The following is a 16,864-nucleotide window of genomic DNA, read 5'->3' as shown; positions in this document are numbered from 1 at the left end:
TGGATGAGAAGCGAAAGGTCTTCAAAGGAAAACCAGAAAGTCCAATTTCCTCTTGAAAAAGCACCTTTGGGACTTCCAAGACCTGGATGACTGAGAATCTCCATAGATAACTCAGTTCTAAGATTTTGGTTAAACCAAAAATCCTTTACATGTCTTGTCTTCGCGTCCGTCGGTTTAACTATAATTCGCCTTCAAGAAATTTGCAAGCTTCTTGTACAAACTTTGCATAACGCTGCTTTTCCCGAAAAAGGAAGACTATGACGGGTATGCCGTTACGCAAGCGAGCGGAAAGCGCATGCGTTTCTCGGGCTACTTCTCGATAGCCCTTTCAGTAATGCCCTCCTTCCTTGGTCATAGGTCTGTGAACTGAACCCTCCTTTGCCTCTATCAACTGCTCATGCGCCCTCGGCTGTCCAAATTTGGGCACCTGCGTCTCCTCGTAAAGGAAGACGTGCTACCTAAGCGCTACGCGCCGTTGCCACACCCCTTTCTCCGCGCGCTCTTCCCACTCCCCCCGCCTCTGGAGGCGACGCATGCGCACAGAGGCCTCTCAGTGCGTGGCGTGCTGTGCGGTGGAGGCGGCTGGGGGCGGGGCGGCTATATATAGTGCGTGGCCGGGGCGGTGGCCTCCCCCTTGTCCCCCGGCCGATGACGGTGCTGTGCGCACAGTCTGTGTGCTCCGGCCTTCCCCGGACACACCAGCTCTGCCGCACCATTTACTACTAGAAGAAAAAAAACCTTTAAAAATCAAAAAAAAATTTAAAATCCGAAAAAAATATTTTAAAAAAATCCCTTGCCTTACTACCCGACCCCACCTGCAACCGGCCGGTTTGGTATAAAATAACCCGGTGAAGCGAAGCGAAGTCCCGGACCCGGCTTAGCCGAGAGGAGACCCGCCCAAACCACCTCCAATCCACGCAGCAGCAGGAAGAAGACCCGGTAGCAGCAGCCACAAGACCACCTGCTCCTCCAGCAGCCCCGAGCGCTCGAGCCAGCCGCCAACCGTCGCCAACCGCCGCCGCGGAGCCGTTGAGTTTAGAACCCGCCGGCCCGTCGCGGCCTCCTCGGCGCTCGCGAATCTACCCAGCCGCCTCTTTCCCCGTCCCCCCGCCAGCATGAACCCCAGCGCTCCCAGCTACCCGATGGCCTCGCTCTACGTGGGCGACCTGCACCCCGATGTCACCGAGGCCATGCTCTACGAGAAGTTCAGCCCCGCCGGGCCCATCCTCTCCATCCGCGTCTGCAGGGACATGATCACCCGGCGCTCGCTAGGCTACGCCTATGTCAACTTCCAGCAGCCAGCCGACGGTGAGGAAGAAGAGGCGAGGGAGGGTCGCTGGGGTGGGGGGATGGTAAAGGAAAGGGGGGGTTGGCTGGCTCCGCACGCGGGCGTCCCCGGAATCCACTTTCCCGAGCGAGCACATGGGGCAAGGAGAGGGAGGGAGGACACGTGGGGAAACGAGACAGCCGAGTTTCGGTCTCCGGCGTGGGAAGGCCAGGGAGGGCTCTTCCCTCGGGGCTCTGGCCAAACGCCGCCGCCTTTCTTTCGTTCTGTCCCCACGCGAACTCCCGCTTAGCCTTCCCCGCGAGCGCCTCCATTTTTTGCAGTCGGCGCGGTCTCCCTGTCTCGGCCCATATCCCTTCCCGCGCCTTCCTCGCCTGGAACCCCCCGCGCTCGTGATAGCAGGCAGACTGGGGGTGGGGGAGTGAAAGGACGGCGAGGGAGTCCCGTACGCGATGGCCCCTACTCGGGCTTCCGTTAAAGAGGGGAATCGGTCACGCCGTTTGCGGGAAACGAGACCGGGGGGGGGGGTGCGGGAAGGGAGACTTGCCAGCCCTCGTGGCAGGGCACCGAAAGTGAAGGGTGAGGCCTTGGCCGTCGCAAGGCCTTTTTCGGCCCTTTACTTCCGCGAAGGGTTACGCAGACTTCGGGATCACGAGGCAGGGCCTTAAAATGTCCCCCGCAAGGGCGTGTCGGGAGCTGGCTTCCGCCGGCGAAGGCGCTGAGTCGGGGCCGCTGATGAAAGGCAGCCTGGCGGAAATTCCAGTTTAATTATAAGTTCTGAAGTCGTGGAGGTAGAATAAGGCGGAAGCGAGGCCCTGAACCTGCAGTTACTGAAACCAGTTATAGGCCGTGTTTTAATTATCCTTTCCTCCTATGGAAGTACTTTTTTTTTCTTTTTTGCCCCATGGGTCTGGAGGGCAACGATGAGCCAGATTCCCTATATTAAAAGTAAACACGTTCATCTTTTAAACACGGTTTGGAACATTTAGAACATTTTCTTCATCATTGCTTTTGAAGCCTTTTGACACTTAATAGTTCTTTTTTTGTTCAGTTTGCATAAAGCATCTAAACCATTTCGGCCTCATGACATACATTAAAGAGTAAAATAGCATTGTTTGCCTCTTGAGTTCCATAGTTTACTGTTGGAGTGACCAGAAATTGAGGAAAACTCCCGACTTGCCATTGGAAGATATCTAAGGGAAGCCAGCATAGCTAGACTTTATATTGATGGGAAGGGGATGGGTGAGCTGTTGTCAAATGAAAGGAGTTGGATTTTATTCCTAAATCCTCTTCAAAGTGATTTTGTTTTCTACTTGAAGACTAGTTGACATACTGAAGCAATAAATATCTATTGGGCTAAAAATGAGTATGATTTTTTAAAATTTCATATACAGGGTAATAAGCGCTTGTGTTTTCCTTGACCAGTGAAATGAACCAGTGAAGAATAAGATGAACCAGTGAGGAATAAATGGAATAAAACTGTTTCTTCATTTATTTTGGATTTATTTAATAGACCATATTTCTTGTGATAGTCACACACAATGTCTTGAGGGAGAAAAATAAATCACCTTGCAGATCAGTAAATCATCATAAGGCATGGAAAACTGGTTTCCAATTTATATTTGTCTTGCATGAATTGAAAGTGGGAGCCACTTTTTTTAAGTCTGTAAGCTTGGATTGTCCAAGCATGGCAATATATTGAAGGACAGATTGTGTATAAATTTAGTCAGCAAATAATAGCCTGTTCATAGAGGCTGTAGGGATTGCCCAGAAATAGGATTATTTCTAATGATCTGTTTCTCAAAAAGTATTATAGAGGTTTTTTCAGCTACCTTCAGTAAATATTTTACTGAGATGTCTTCTTAGCTGAGGATTATTTATTCCAGAAAATAATAGCTGAGATGTCTTCTTAGTTGAGGATTATTTATTCCAGAAAATAATAGCTGTGATCAGACATCACAGTAAGATGGAATTCAGAATTCTTTAAAATTCTAGCCTGTGTATGAATGAACAATATCTTGGTGTATGCTACAAATGCTATTACGTAATTCTTTTTAAATTATCTAAATATACCTGAATGTCCAGAATTTTGGTTAAATTAAGTAAACCCTTGGAATGCTCTGCTTTTTTTTTCTAAAAGCCTATAGCAGATAAAAACAGCAAACAATGGCTGATGATTCTCATTTGAGAAATAAACTTAGAGTTTTGCAGTTAATTGGAACTAGTAAGAAACTGTTGATGTCTGAGAGAATAAGATGAGAATTATGAAACTATACGGACTTATGCATTGTTTATTCCCAATCAAAGCTAGACTGAAAGAATTTTAGTTTATTGTTACATCAAATTTAGTTAATGTTTAATAACTAAATTACCATCTCAGGAAAGCTTTGCATTTTCAATGGCTTTAAAAGTGAAAAATAAAGTTATTTACTTAGGTAATTCTGAAATGCTTTTTTTCTTTTGTTAGGACATTGTTATCCAGATGAAGATATATATAAATTCTATACAGACTATAGCATACACAGTTACTGGGGAAAAAACTATTTAGGACTTGCTTAAATGCTTCAGTGATTTTTTTTTTCAAAATAACTCGTATTTTTTGAGTTGATAGAATATGTATGCATAACATCTGCAGCATTATCATTATATTCCTCATTAATGTTATTGAGAGTTCAAACTTATAATTTGCTTCATCTTATTAATACTAAGATTTGACTAAACATTATGGATGAAAGCATCTGTACCTTTTGTTAGAATAATTTAAATTGACACACTGTTTTCTCCTTTTTCACTGACCTCTGCCTCTGTTCTTTTCTTTGCCTTCAGTGCAAATTTTGTACATATGCAAGAGGGTTGATCAGCCCTCTACTGAATTGGCAAGGGTATGTGCTGTGCCTTGAAAGCAGCAGGTGGAGCTGTTGTTTTAGAGTTACATTCAAAACAAACACACACCAACCTGAAGTAGCATATTTACCATAACTAGCAGCACTCCCATGTTCAGATTAAGATTAAAAAGCTCTAAGATCCTGTTGCAGACCAGCAGTTAGAAATAGGCCGTTGCCTTACTTTGCTCTCCTGTTTTCCATCAGAGAGCCTACCAGAGTCTGGCTACATTTCCTAACATGCTGTTTGTGTTGCTGCACTCTGCGTTGTTCCTGTAAGGACAATAAATCTTAAGAACACTTTTGAGGAGGAGGAGCCAATGTTGCTCTGATATCGCAGTCGATACTTTTGCCACTGGATGGTCCAAATGGACCTAAACCGTCCCGCAGAGATGGTGAACAGGAAGAATACATCTTGCTGATCTCAGGGACAGCACAAAGTCCCTGATTGATCCAAGAGAAGTTCTTCAAGTTGGCGACAAAAAATCCAGCCATTAGGCTGATGAAGTCAGGCCGGCTCCAAAACGGAAGGATACAGAAAGAGAAAGTGTTTCCAGCTGGTGAGGAATTTTTACCGTTTTAAGAGAGACTGCCTATAAAAAACTTAAAATTAATTTAAATTGGAGAACAGAAGAAATAAAAATTTGGAATGGTTTTGGACAGTGGGCTATCTTCACGGATGGAATTTATGCAAACCTTTTAAAACGAATGGATTAAGTTTTCTTCTATTTTTTTTTTCTTTTACTATTCTTTGTAACCTATGGACTAAAATTCTCTTTCATTACTGTGAGTGTTTTTCTAACTCATTCAAGAATCAGACTTTTGTTTAACTTGAAATACAAAAAAGATACAAAAAGAAACAAAGAACATTGAAGCAAAGAACATTGCAACAATAACACTGCTACTCGGAGGCTGGAGGTTTGTGTATTGGAAACAAAACACTTATTTTTTTCACTGATTATCCTGGCTTGGCACTTCAAGGTCTCACTGCTTGTTTATAGAGAGTGATAAGAAGAAAAGCATACAGATGTCCCTTTGAAGTATATCTTTTAACTAGAGAAAGGTGAAAATGAAACGTTATTGTGAATCTATGCTTAATCTTGTTAAAACCTAAGCTAGAACAGCAGTGTTTGTTAGCTGGAGATAATGGCACAATTTCAACAACAGAAAGAAGTTTTAAGTCTGCAAAAGATATTATCAGAAATACAGAAATTATTAAACACACATGAGAGGATAGAGAAGAAGTTGGAAGACTTGGTGCATCTAACAGCAAAATATGATGAAGAAGTTGAAGATGTTTATCAAATGGAAAAGGTGGCGGTTAAAATCCTAAAAATCAAAGGAAAATGAATATAAAGAAATTAAAATTGCTGATATTTATGGTGATTGATTTGTCTCTGAAAATGGAAAGAGTGGAATACTGAAAGAGGAATTAAAAGGAGGGGAAATCTACTCCAGATGGCAAGATACAGAAGAAGAAGAAACAAAAGAATTTATGGATTTAAAGAGAGAAATTTTATTAGCAATATCATTGATAACACTACCGACAATCAAAGATAAGCTGATTAAGGAAACAGAAGAAGGGCATCGAAATTACATGAGAGATTTTATAAGCAAGGAGTTGCTAAGAGGAGTCCATACAAAGTTGATTAAGGAGATGATTAGAGGACTGACACCACAAATGGCAGAAGATATGAGACTGTTTTGCTACTGGAAAGATACAGGTTGATAGATGGAAGAGTATAATTTAAAACTAGTTAAACTTAATGAAATTTAGTGACAATAGATATAGTTAAATAAATAATTGATAATGATAATAATGTATACAATGTGTAGTGTTATGATAAGTAATAATGGGATATGAATATTGAATGGTACCCATGAAAGGAAGATTAGAAATCCTTTTGGATTATATATAAAGGTTAATAAAAAAGAACTAAGTTAGATACAGTTAAGTCTTGATTATTAGGGGGGAAATGTTATGATACAGGATATAGTTAAATAAAGGAGGGATAATGATAACAATGTATATATAGGTATGGGTACAACATAAGGAAATTGGAGTAAATTGTAAACAGTGATTTGGAAGAAGGATTAGAAAACCTTGTTATTAAATATTATGGATGTTTAGCTAGTATAGGACATAAGGATTCAGTGTTATTGAAGGATTTTAGAAATAGTAAATGAAATGCCAGTATGTGGTTATGTATTAAATCTTGGTATATTCTATGATGAAGGACGTTTAAACAACTATAGTCAAATGAAAATGGAGGTATGATGATGGTAACATGTATAAATATCTGAGTTAAAATACTTGAGTTAATATGAATTATGTTTGTTGAGTGTGGAAGAGATGCACGTAAGCCTTTTTGTAACTAATTGATACACTTTCTACAGTATGTAAAGAAGGATGTGTTTGTTTTGAAAATAAAAAATAAAAAAATGTATTTAAAAAAAATATTATGAACACTTTTTATTCGTGGTTGCCTAGTTAAAGCTTTTTAGCTTCTGGTATTAATTGATTAGCTGTATCTATAGCCAATCTGGCTTTACAAGATTTGCTAGGGATGATAGAACCAGTGGCTATAAAAATACTTATTTATAAGTTTAGCATAACACTGTTAGGTACTAAGCCTATGTAATAGTATATACAGCACATAGTAAATTCTAACACTGGTATGCAATAGTGTATAAAGTAATATAGAATGCAAGAGCTGTAGCATTGTTCCTGCAGGTTGTTTTTCTGTTCCTGATAGACAGTTTCTAGATGCTACTGTGTAAGGAAACAATTCATTGACTGCTGGGGAATGGGGAAAGCTTTTCCAGTTGTTTCTCTTGGTACGTTGTTCTGTGTTGAGCGTAGGTGGGTAGGACGATGCAGTCTTGCACAAAAAGACTAGTTTGTCTGCAAATTCATTTTTGAACTTGAGTTAGTGCTTTAAAACTAATCCCATTGACTCTCTGCCCCCTTTTTGTTATTGGCTAACATAGTATTGCAGAATTTTTGTACTTTCTGGTTCATTGGGCAAGGTTTATTGAGTTGCAGATGAAATAGGAATTTGAAGACATATCTTTAGAAAAAATGAACCTTAAAAGTCCATTTAAGTTACCAGTTTCCTTCATTTACTAAAAAATAACCATTTTATACTATGGTAATATAGAATTTATTTTATCTTAGTTTGGAAACACCATGGCGTGATTCTAGTTTTTTTATTTCCTAAGAAGAAAATCTGTCATACTTCCAAGAAATATTTTAGTTATTTTGATTTGTGAGTAGAAATTTACTTTCTTTATTAGTATGGTAGCAAGCCAATAACTGCAGAATGATCTTCCATCTGTTAAAAACCTGCTTGTGATGCAGGTTGGTTATATGCTTATTGCAACTTATAGTACAACAATATAATATATTCCTTAATCACCTAATTTTTTTAAAATGTCAAGATTAGAAAGTGAATATTACTAGCTTTTTTTTTAAAGTTTAAAATATAATTAATTGTGTAAGTACAAAATATGACATTGTCTTCCCACTTTCAAATGTGTAGTTTGCATTTGCTAAACTGCCAGCCTTTCCTTTGCTGCTTCCATAATTTTCAGAAGAATGAGTAGTCTAATCATTCTTTGGAGTTCAGAAAGCAAACAACAAAGTTGAAGTTATAAACAATGATGTTTTTCTGTTAGGATTAAAACAATCCTTTTGTTTTACAGCTGAACGAGCTTTAGATACCATGAATTTTGACGTCATTAAAGGCAAGCCAGTGCGTATCATGTGGTCTCAACGTGATCCATCTCTTCGAAAAAGTGGTGTTGGCAACATTTTCATTAAAAACTTGGATAAATCAATTGATAATAAAGCTTTGTATGATACATTTTCAGCTTTCGGAAACATCCTCTCTTGTAAGGTGAGTGGAAAGAAAGCAAAAAATGGGGAAATGCTTCAGATTGGAATTAACATGATTAGATTCAGTTGATCTCACAAGTATTCCAATATTTTCACAGGTCGTGTGTGATGAGAATGGCTCCAAAGGCTATGGGTTTGTACATTTTGAAACACAAGAAGCTGCAGAAAGAGCTATTGAAAAAATGAACGGAATGCTGCTTAACGATCGTAAAGTGTGAGTACAAAAGTATTTGAACTTTAAATCATGTTTAGAGAAATCTCATTTTACAGAAATCTAAATCGGACACCCTTGCTCCAATGTTGATTTACATTATCAGAAATATTTATATTCATGGAGGAGAAAAAAGAGGGAAAACCTATGTATTGCATAGGAACTGTGAGGGACATAACATGTCACAATCAGGAGGAGTCAGACCACACTGCTATGTTTCCTTGGGAAAGCACAGCGGGGTAATATAATTGCTCCATTCTGGGCGGTCTGTTGTAAGACAGGAGATTAGACAAGTTTAGTAATCTGCTATTTCCTTGAAGGTGTACTGCAGTGTGCTATGGCAGCTGCTCGCATGCAGGGAAATGACACAACGTATGGGTGAGCACCTCCGGGATTGATCATAAAGAGTATTCCTTTAGACAGACATAGTCATGTAGTGAGCATTTTCAAAATACCTAATTAGCTTCTTGTCTTGCCTTTAAAAACTAGATTTGTTGGAAGGTTTAAATCACGCAAAGAACGGGAAGCAGAGCTTGGAGCTCGCGCTAAGGAGTTCACTAATGTTTACATCAAGAATTTTGGAGAAGACATGGATGATGAGAGACTGAAAGAACTCTTTGGCAAGTTTGGTAATGTCTTGATCTTTTCATGTATATAAAAACGAGAAGAGTTGGTATCTTACTATAATATTTCTACCCAACTGCAACTCCCTAATGTTAGTTTATATTTATTAGATTTGCATGCTGCCCATCTCATTAAAAACATTAAAACAATAAATGATAATTCATAATTGAAAGATGGGGAAAGGGAGCACGAAGTACATGGAGTGAGGTGGGTTCTTAATCCAATAGCCACCTTTAGAGGGTGTATTCTCTTTGGAGCCCAAGGCCAGCTGACTAATCCAGGTCTTCAGGCCCTTACAGAAGGTCGGGGAGGATGTGGATCTCATCTTGGTGGATACGGTGTTCCAAAGGGCAGAACCATGGCAGAAAGGGCTCTTCTGTACCCACCCAGCCAAAATTCCTTAACTGAACAGCTCCACAATATGCCCTTTCTCCCAGCATGGGTGGAATGGGCCAATCCCATTGGGCTGAGATGATTCCTCAGCCCAGGACCATGCTAAGGAAGGGCTTTAAAGGCGATAACCAACACCTTAAATTGTATTTAGAAGAAAACCAGCAGCCAACGCAACTCATAAAACTAACCTAAGACCCCAAGAATTGCCTGCGCCACTTGTAGCTTCCAAATATACATGAAGGGTACCCTCATGCAGAATGCATTGCAACAGTCCAGCTTTTAACTGGAGAGAGCAATAACTGAACTAGTAACATTCTACATAGGAATTAAAGAATGTTACTTTGTGATTACTGTTTTTAATTCTTTATATATATAAAGAATAAACTACCATAATTACTTCAACCTACCATATATATTCACAGCTAAGCTGACAGTCGAATTATTAATCAAAATACCATGGAAAACGTATCATTCACGGATAAGCTAACTCATATTTTTCATGGTGTTTTTGTCAAAAACTCAAGGATCTTATGGATGGACTTATGCTTGAATACACACAGTATGTTTAACTAGTTATGACACCTATAATTCTCAGATTATCCCACGAGAATATAAATAAACCTATGTCAAAATATCATTAGTATTTGCTTCCATAAACAGTAGAAATAAAGCTGTAAAGGTGGGTCCAGACTGATTGCAGATCTTGATAAGTTCAAATATGTTAAAATTATATCAAATGAACATTCAAAGGAACCCAGAATTGTTTGCCCACAGATTTACACTCTATTTCTGACTTAACCCCTTTTAAACATAAATGCCTGATGTGCTACATTAAATAGCCACGTTAAATAATAGTTTTAACATTGGACACAATATGTAAGCAACATAGTCTTCTCCAACTATACCATTGATGTCCTGATTGGGGATGCTTGGATTTTAATTGAACCCATTTGGAGGGCAGTAGATAGAGGAAGGGTTTTCCAAAATAAAAAATACGTTCAGTCCAAAAATATGTTCAGTAGGTAGTAATTTTTTTTACGGTTACTGTAATGTCTGAGAAAGACAAAATGGATTTATTTTTGGTCTTTCTGATGCTCTCCCATCTGGGAGAATCTTTGTAAAAAAACTATGGCACAGATTTTCTCTAAATATGGGTGAATGGCAAATATATGTAACAAATTTTGTATGCTTTATAGGACCTGCCTTGAGTGTGAAAGTTATGACTGATGAAAGTGGAAAATCCAAAGGCTTTGGCTTTGTCAGTTTCGAAAGACATGAGGATGCCCAAAAAGTAAGCCTGCATAGGATTGTGTGCAACCTGTGGAATATTGCGGTGACCAATTTAACTTTGGGATTTTTCTTGTTTCTGTTGATACACATCACACTGTTAAGTCTTGTCTGTGCTTTTTGCAGTATTGATTTCATATTATCAAATCTTTTATAAGAATACATTATGCTTTGAGTATAACACATTTTATATTGAGTTACAGGAGTTTAAAGCATATATTTTATTTATAAAGGCTGTAGATGAGATGAATGGAAAGGAACTCAATGGGAAGCAAATATATGTTGGACGAGCTCAGAAAAAAGTTGAAAGACAAACAGAGCTTAAACGCAAATTTGAACAAATGAAGCAGGATAGGATTACAAGATACCAGGTAACATTTCACTTTGATAGTTTTTGCTGAATTTTTACATTTATTTACAGTTTATGACATTCTTTTTTTCCTTCCACAAGGGTGTAAACCTATATGTGAAAAATTTAGATGATGGAATTGATGATGAACGTCTGCGCAAAGAATTTTCACCATTTGGCACAATAACTAGTGCAAAGGTAAGCAACTCAGTTGGAGTCAGAAAATGGCTTACCTGTCACGTTATCAATCCAGTCAGTAGACTACATGGAAGGACCACATAGTTCAAGTGTACATCTGTATTAACAGTCAGTACAGTCATAAGTAGAAGTGGAAACGGTTACAGTTTATAGCAGAGGTGTCAAACTCAAGGCCTGAGTGCCAGATCTGGCATGCAAGGATACTTAGATCTGGCCCACGGGGCTGCCCTGAAAACAGTGAAGGACTTGGTGCTTTCGCCAGCGAAAAGCGACTCCCGAGCGTCATTTTCGGCTGCCACAGCATCCTATAACTCCTTTCACTCTGCCAATGAAAATGGAGCTCAGGAGAGCCGCCCAAGCTCTGTTTTCACTGGAAGAGGGTCGCAGGAGGCCATGGCAGTTGAAAATGGAGTTCGGTAGCCCCTTTTCGCTGGCAGAAGCACCATGGGCCACCACAGGTGCCCCCGACAGGAGTGACATTGAGCTGGCTACGCCCACCCCAGCCCCCCAGGGTCAAACAATCCTGATGCGGCCCTCAATGAAATTGAGTTTGATACCCCTGGTCCATACAGACATACAGTGTGATGCAGTGCTCAGATACAATGTTTTTTTTAAGCTTGTGTGTTTCTTTTGATAGGTCATGATGGAAGGAGGCCGCAGTAAAGGATTTGGGTTTGTCTGCTTTTCTTCACCGGAAGAAGCAACCAAAGCAGTAACAGAAATGAATGGCAGAATTGTGGCCACCAAACCACTATATGTGGCTTTAGCTCAACGTAAAGAGGAACGCCAGGCTCACCTCACCAACCAATATATGCAGAGAATGGCAAGTGTGAGAGCAGTGCCCAATCCTGTCATCAATCCTTACCAACCAGCACCTCCCTCAGGTTATTTCATGGCAGCTATCCCGCAGGTATGATTTGAACCTCTCCCTGTTAAGCTTAAATTCATTAAATGTATATATACATATAGTCGATGTAGCTTTGTACGAGATACATGGTGGCTATTAAAAGAATTGTCTCTACTGCTTTAGAAAGCCTTCAGAATTTTTATATGGAATAGTTAAGCTTAAATGAAATAATGCTTAATTTCATAATAAATTTCATAATGCTGCAGCCTTGTACTGGCTTGAGCTCCTGAAGGAAAGGCAGACTATGAATCAACTTTTTTTCCCTCCCTTCAACAGACACAAAACCGTGCAGCCTATTATCCTACTAGCCAGATTACTCAACTTAGACCAAGTCCTCGCTGGGCTGCTCAGGGTGCCAGACCTCATCGTAAGTGACTCGGTTTTCTTACCGTATTTATTTATTTGTATTTGGAATTTAGATACTTTCCCCCCTCACCAAGTGACTCTGGCGATGTACAATTAAAACACAAAATCCTAATCCTAAAGACTGAATAAACATGTAAAACAGTAAAACAGCCAGATAAAAGCAAGAACAGAATAAGCTACAAGGTGGGAGGAGGGCTGTCAAGTTGCCAATCAACTAAGAGTTGCATGCTGCTCAGTGAGTTAAATGCAAGTTGGTAGGGCCGGGTCTTTAAGCTCTTTTGAAAGCCCAGGAGAGTTGTGGGGAGGGAGGCATTTACCTGTGAAGGGAGAGTATTGCAGAGGGTGGAAGCCATGACAAAGAAAGCCTGGACTCTGCCAGGTGAACTGTGGGTTTACTTTTATTAATTTCTAAAACACATGCTACAATTATTTTAAAAGCAGCTTTCCAGAATATGCCGGGTGCCATCCGCCCTACAGCTCCCAGACCACCATTTAGTACCATGAGGCCAGCTTCACAAGTTACACGAGTCATGTCAACACAGCGTGTTGGTGAGTTCTGACGGGTTTTTTACTTTTAATTTTTTTAAAAAACAAGGCAAGTTGGAAGCATTGGCAGTAAGGATAGAAAAATGCGAAGAAGGATAGTGAGATAGCGTACCTAGTTTTCTTTAATTCCCCTTTTTTGTCGTTTATGTTATTATACCAAAAGGGGACTGCATGTTGGATATGTATATACTCTAATTACATCAGGGTAATTCATGAAACAAATGCAGCTCAGTTGCACTTTCAAGTTTGAATGTCATATATTTTTTAAAACCCTTAAGCAACATTGTGCAAGCAGACTTAGTGTAGTATACTTGAAAAGTGTTGTCTCTTAGATTGAAATCATTTTTTTTTCAGCAAACACATCAACACAGACCATGGGTCCACGTCCTGCAGCAGCAGCCACTGCAGCCACTCCAGCTGTACGCACTGTCCCACAGTATAAGTATGCTGCGGGGGTTCGCAATCCTCAGCAGCATCTTAACACACAGCCTCAGGTTGCTATGCAGCAGGTAAGCATGAAAACTATGGGACAACTTTAAAAGTTGGGGTAACAGGTAGAATCTAGGTATAGTTAAAAATATATAAAGCACATTAAAATAAATTGTGAAAGCAGGCATTGGATGGATTTCTAGTCAAGATTTCTTTATTACTCAAGAAAAGGATGAACTTGCTGGCCATATAGTAAAATTGCTTTGTCAGTAAGCCCATTTGTATCTCCAAGTAGAGTCTGTTATGCTCTAGTGCAGGGCTGTCAAACTCCTAGCCCATGGGCTGGGTGCATCACGCCCATGCCTGGTTTAGCAAATGGTGGAGGGATCCCGGATACATCACTTGACATTGCCATGACGACGTGAGTTTGACACCCCTGCTGTAGTGAATTATTTGCCATTCAGATGCAGCCTTCTGCTCTTTGTGATATTCAGATCTGAGTGATTGAATGAGTACCGTATTTTTCGGAGTATAAGATGCACCAAGATTTTGAAGAGGCAAATTTTTTTTAAAAAAAGTTTTTGCACTCAGCAGACTTCCCAAAAACGTCAAAAAAAGGGGGGGCATGGATAGCCTTTAGGAGGCTTCCAGAGTGCTCCGGGGAGGGGGGGGCAAAGACAAGCAAAAAACAGCCAATTTTCCACTCATTTCTGCCCTCCACAGCCCCTAGGAGCACTCTGGAAGCCTCCTAAAGGCTATGCATGGCCATTTTTGCGAAGAGGGCAGGGTTTCGGGAGGCCAAAAATATTGTATTCAGTGTATAAGACGCACCCAGATTTTCACCCTCTTTTTTGATTGGAAAAAGGTGCTTTATACTCTGAAAAATATGGTGATTTAATTGGATTTAATAAGTATATTATTTAATGTAAAATCATCAAACAAGTTATTCAATGTTCTGAAATTCTAGCCTGCTGTCCATGTACAAGGTCAGGAACCATTGACTGCTTCCATGTTGGCTTCTGCCCCTCCACAAGAACAAAAGCAGATGTTGGGTAAGTTGCAATTAATATCATGTGAACATGGGAGAATGGGAAAGCCAGTTTTGGTGTGTCATGTTAAGGGCCTGAAGGAAAGCTACAGCAACATATTTGAACTGAGTGCAGAAGGAAGATAACAGCTGGTGGCACCACCTATTTATCATTGCAAGTAGCTCAGTTTTTCCTACTGCATTATCTAAATGCGAGGAGTGAAAGTACATTTCTGTAAGCAGAAGTTTTCTATGCCGGCATGCATTTTGGATTCAATCCTCCAATGGGTCATGCATCCCTTCTGACATTTTTTTTAAAGATGATGACATTATTTAAATTTCCACTATTACATATCGGGTTAACTCAGCTGAAAGTTACATAGAGGAAAGAGAATGTTCAAGTGTGGAAGAAGCTAGTTACAGAGTTACAGGATCAAGGAGGATATCAAGAGAAGCAATGTCTTAATAATCCAAATCATTTTATTGATAATGGCATTAGCTGTTCAAAATTGCAGTCTTTAAGATCCTCCTGCTATGAGCATCTTTTGAGTTTATTCTTGTAACTAGCTTGTTCTGCTAAAAGAAACACTTTTGTAGTAGTGGAATGGAACTAATGAAATAGTTCCATTTAGGATAGATACACAGATCATGCAGTCTTGTAAAGTCACGAATTGTGAATTGTTTTCTAGGAGAACGTCTGTTCCCTCTTATCCAAGCCATGCACCCTACTTTGGCGGGTAAAATAACTGGTATGTTGCTAGAAATTGACAACTCTGAACTTCTTCACATGCTTGAGTCTCCTGAATCTCTTCGTTCGAAGGTAGGCAGATTCTTCAGTTTATGTTGGGTTTTGGTTGTTTTTTTTTAATCCAACCTATTTTCCTTTTTAATAGAAATAGTAGTAATCCAGTTTTTCCCTTAACCAGGTTGATGAAGCTGTAGCCGTACTGCAAGCCCATCAAGCTAAAGAAGCTGCTCAGAAAGCAGTTAACAATCCAGCAGGAGTTCCAAGTGTCTAATGTAAGTATTTATCAGAATAGGCTTCATATGGCAAATAAATTAGGGTTGTATTTCATTTCAAGCAGTTGGCTTTGCTGCATCATAACAGGCTGTTAACTTTTATCCAGTATAATGGAAGTCCAGTTAGGAGTTTTATTCATGCTGAGTTTCCTTAGCAACAATTATTACTGTATCCATATCCTGAGATCTAGATAACTATAGATAAAGATTTCCATGTAGAACAATGGGAAGCTCATTGCTTGGCAAGTGACAGATTATTACTGGAATTCAACTATCTCTGGGATTTGTATTCAACAGCCATTGGCTTTTGGCTCAAAAAAAGATTTATCAATGATAGATATAAGGCTATAGATGTTGCAGCCTTAATTTTGTCAGAATTGAGAAGTATACATGGCCAATGTATGAAATCTGTAGGCTCGCAGGATTAATTTAGAAAACCGTGTTCAGACATTCAGAAAGCCAATGGCATGTAAATGGAAAATTTAACTAATACGGCCAGATACCTTTTCTGCTTTAATTTTTGTTCATGATGAGATGGTAGCAGCCGGTGAACTTCACAGTTGTCCCATCACATGTTTGCTTTAGTGGCCATTTCCTGCAGTTTGAAGAATGGATTTATTAAGAAGAGGATATAGAATGCTTTTGAGACTTAGAAATAATGAGCTAACAGTGAAATGGGCCTCAAGATAATGTGTTTCTTTGTTCTTATAATTTTTCATTACAGAAGACCCAGGACTACGTATTATTATATCGCTTCACCGAAGAAAAAAATCTAAACATGGAAAAACTACTAAATATTGAGAAAAACATTGCAAAATATAAAATAAATAAAAAAAGGAAAGGAAACTTTGAAGCTTATGTACACAACAAATGCCAGGACTAGCAAAACTGCTAGTCCTAGATTACCTATTGATTTAAAATCCAAAAAAAAAATAGCAAAAGTTAAAAAACAAATTAATGTTTTATAAACCCGGGGAAAAGAATTTTCAGCACAGTACAAAAAATTTAAAGCATTCCTTTCTTTAATTTTGTAATTTACTGTGGAAAAGCTCAGAATATCACTACTGTTGTAGTTAGCAGTAAGGATTGATAACTGAGCAAAGAACCATAATTTGGATTATAAAATTCTTGCTTTAATAAAAATTCCTTAAACATTGGCATTTTGAATTTTCTTTTTTTTTTCTTTTAATGACCTTGTCAAACGATAGCATGAGTTTATAAAGTCCTATACTACAAGTTCAGATAATTTTATATTACACTATTAACAGGTTGATTGTAAATTTGAAAATGGACTATAAACAGTTTTATTCTTAATAATTCTGAATTCTGAAAGAAAACAGTTGGTTTATTCAGGTTATTAACTAAAACTGAATGGATACTCATTGGCTATTTTTAGTTTAATTAATTTCAGTAATATTCTTAGGGATACATTAAAATGTAAT

At 39.1% G+C, this 16,864-nt stretch overlaps 1 protein-coding gene across 3 annotated transcripts; it reads left to right on the top strand.

Annotated features, from left to right (window-relative positions):
• The first annotated feature begins 620 nt into the window (after positions 1-620).
• PABPC1 (poly(A) binding protein cytoplasmic 1) lies at positions 621-16,579 on the top strand. Of its 3 annotated transcripts, none has more exons than XM_081951187.1 (15): positions 621-1,308; positions 7,873-8,066; positions 8,164-8,279; positions 8,766-8,896; positions 10,490-10,584; positions 10,814-10,951; positions 11,032-11,127; positions 11,765-12,037; positions 12,311-12,401; positions 12,839-12,949; positions 13,301-13,455; positions 14,343-14,427; positions 15,092-15,222; positions 15,329-15,422; positions 16,147-16,579. In XM_081951187.1, the coding sequence occupies exons 1-14, from the start codon at positions 1,116-1,118 to the stop codon at positions 15,419-15,421; spliced, it is 1,902 nt and encodes a 633-aa protein (XP_081807313.1). In that variant the 5' UTR covers positions 621-1,115; the 3' UTR covers position 15,422; positions 16,147-16,579. The 3 variants fall into 3 exon arrangements, with proteins under 3 accessions (XP_081807313.1, XP_081807312.1, XP_081807311.1); XM_081951186.1 differs by having other exon boundaries at positions 8,766-8,905; positions 12,842-12,949; XM_081951185.1 differs by having other exon boundaries at positions 8,766-8,905.
• The last annotated feature ends 285 nt before the right edge of the window (positions 16,580-16,864 follow it).

Source organism: Natrix helvetica (genome assembly GCF_964273705.1).
Source record: "Natrix helvetica genome assembly, chromosome: 4".
Classification (NCBI taxonomy): Eukaryota; Metazoa; Chordata; class Lepidosauria; order Squamata; family Natricidae; genus Natrix; species Natrix helvetica.
This window is presented reverse-complemented; position numbering and strand designations above follow the sequence as displayed.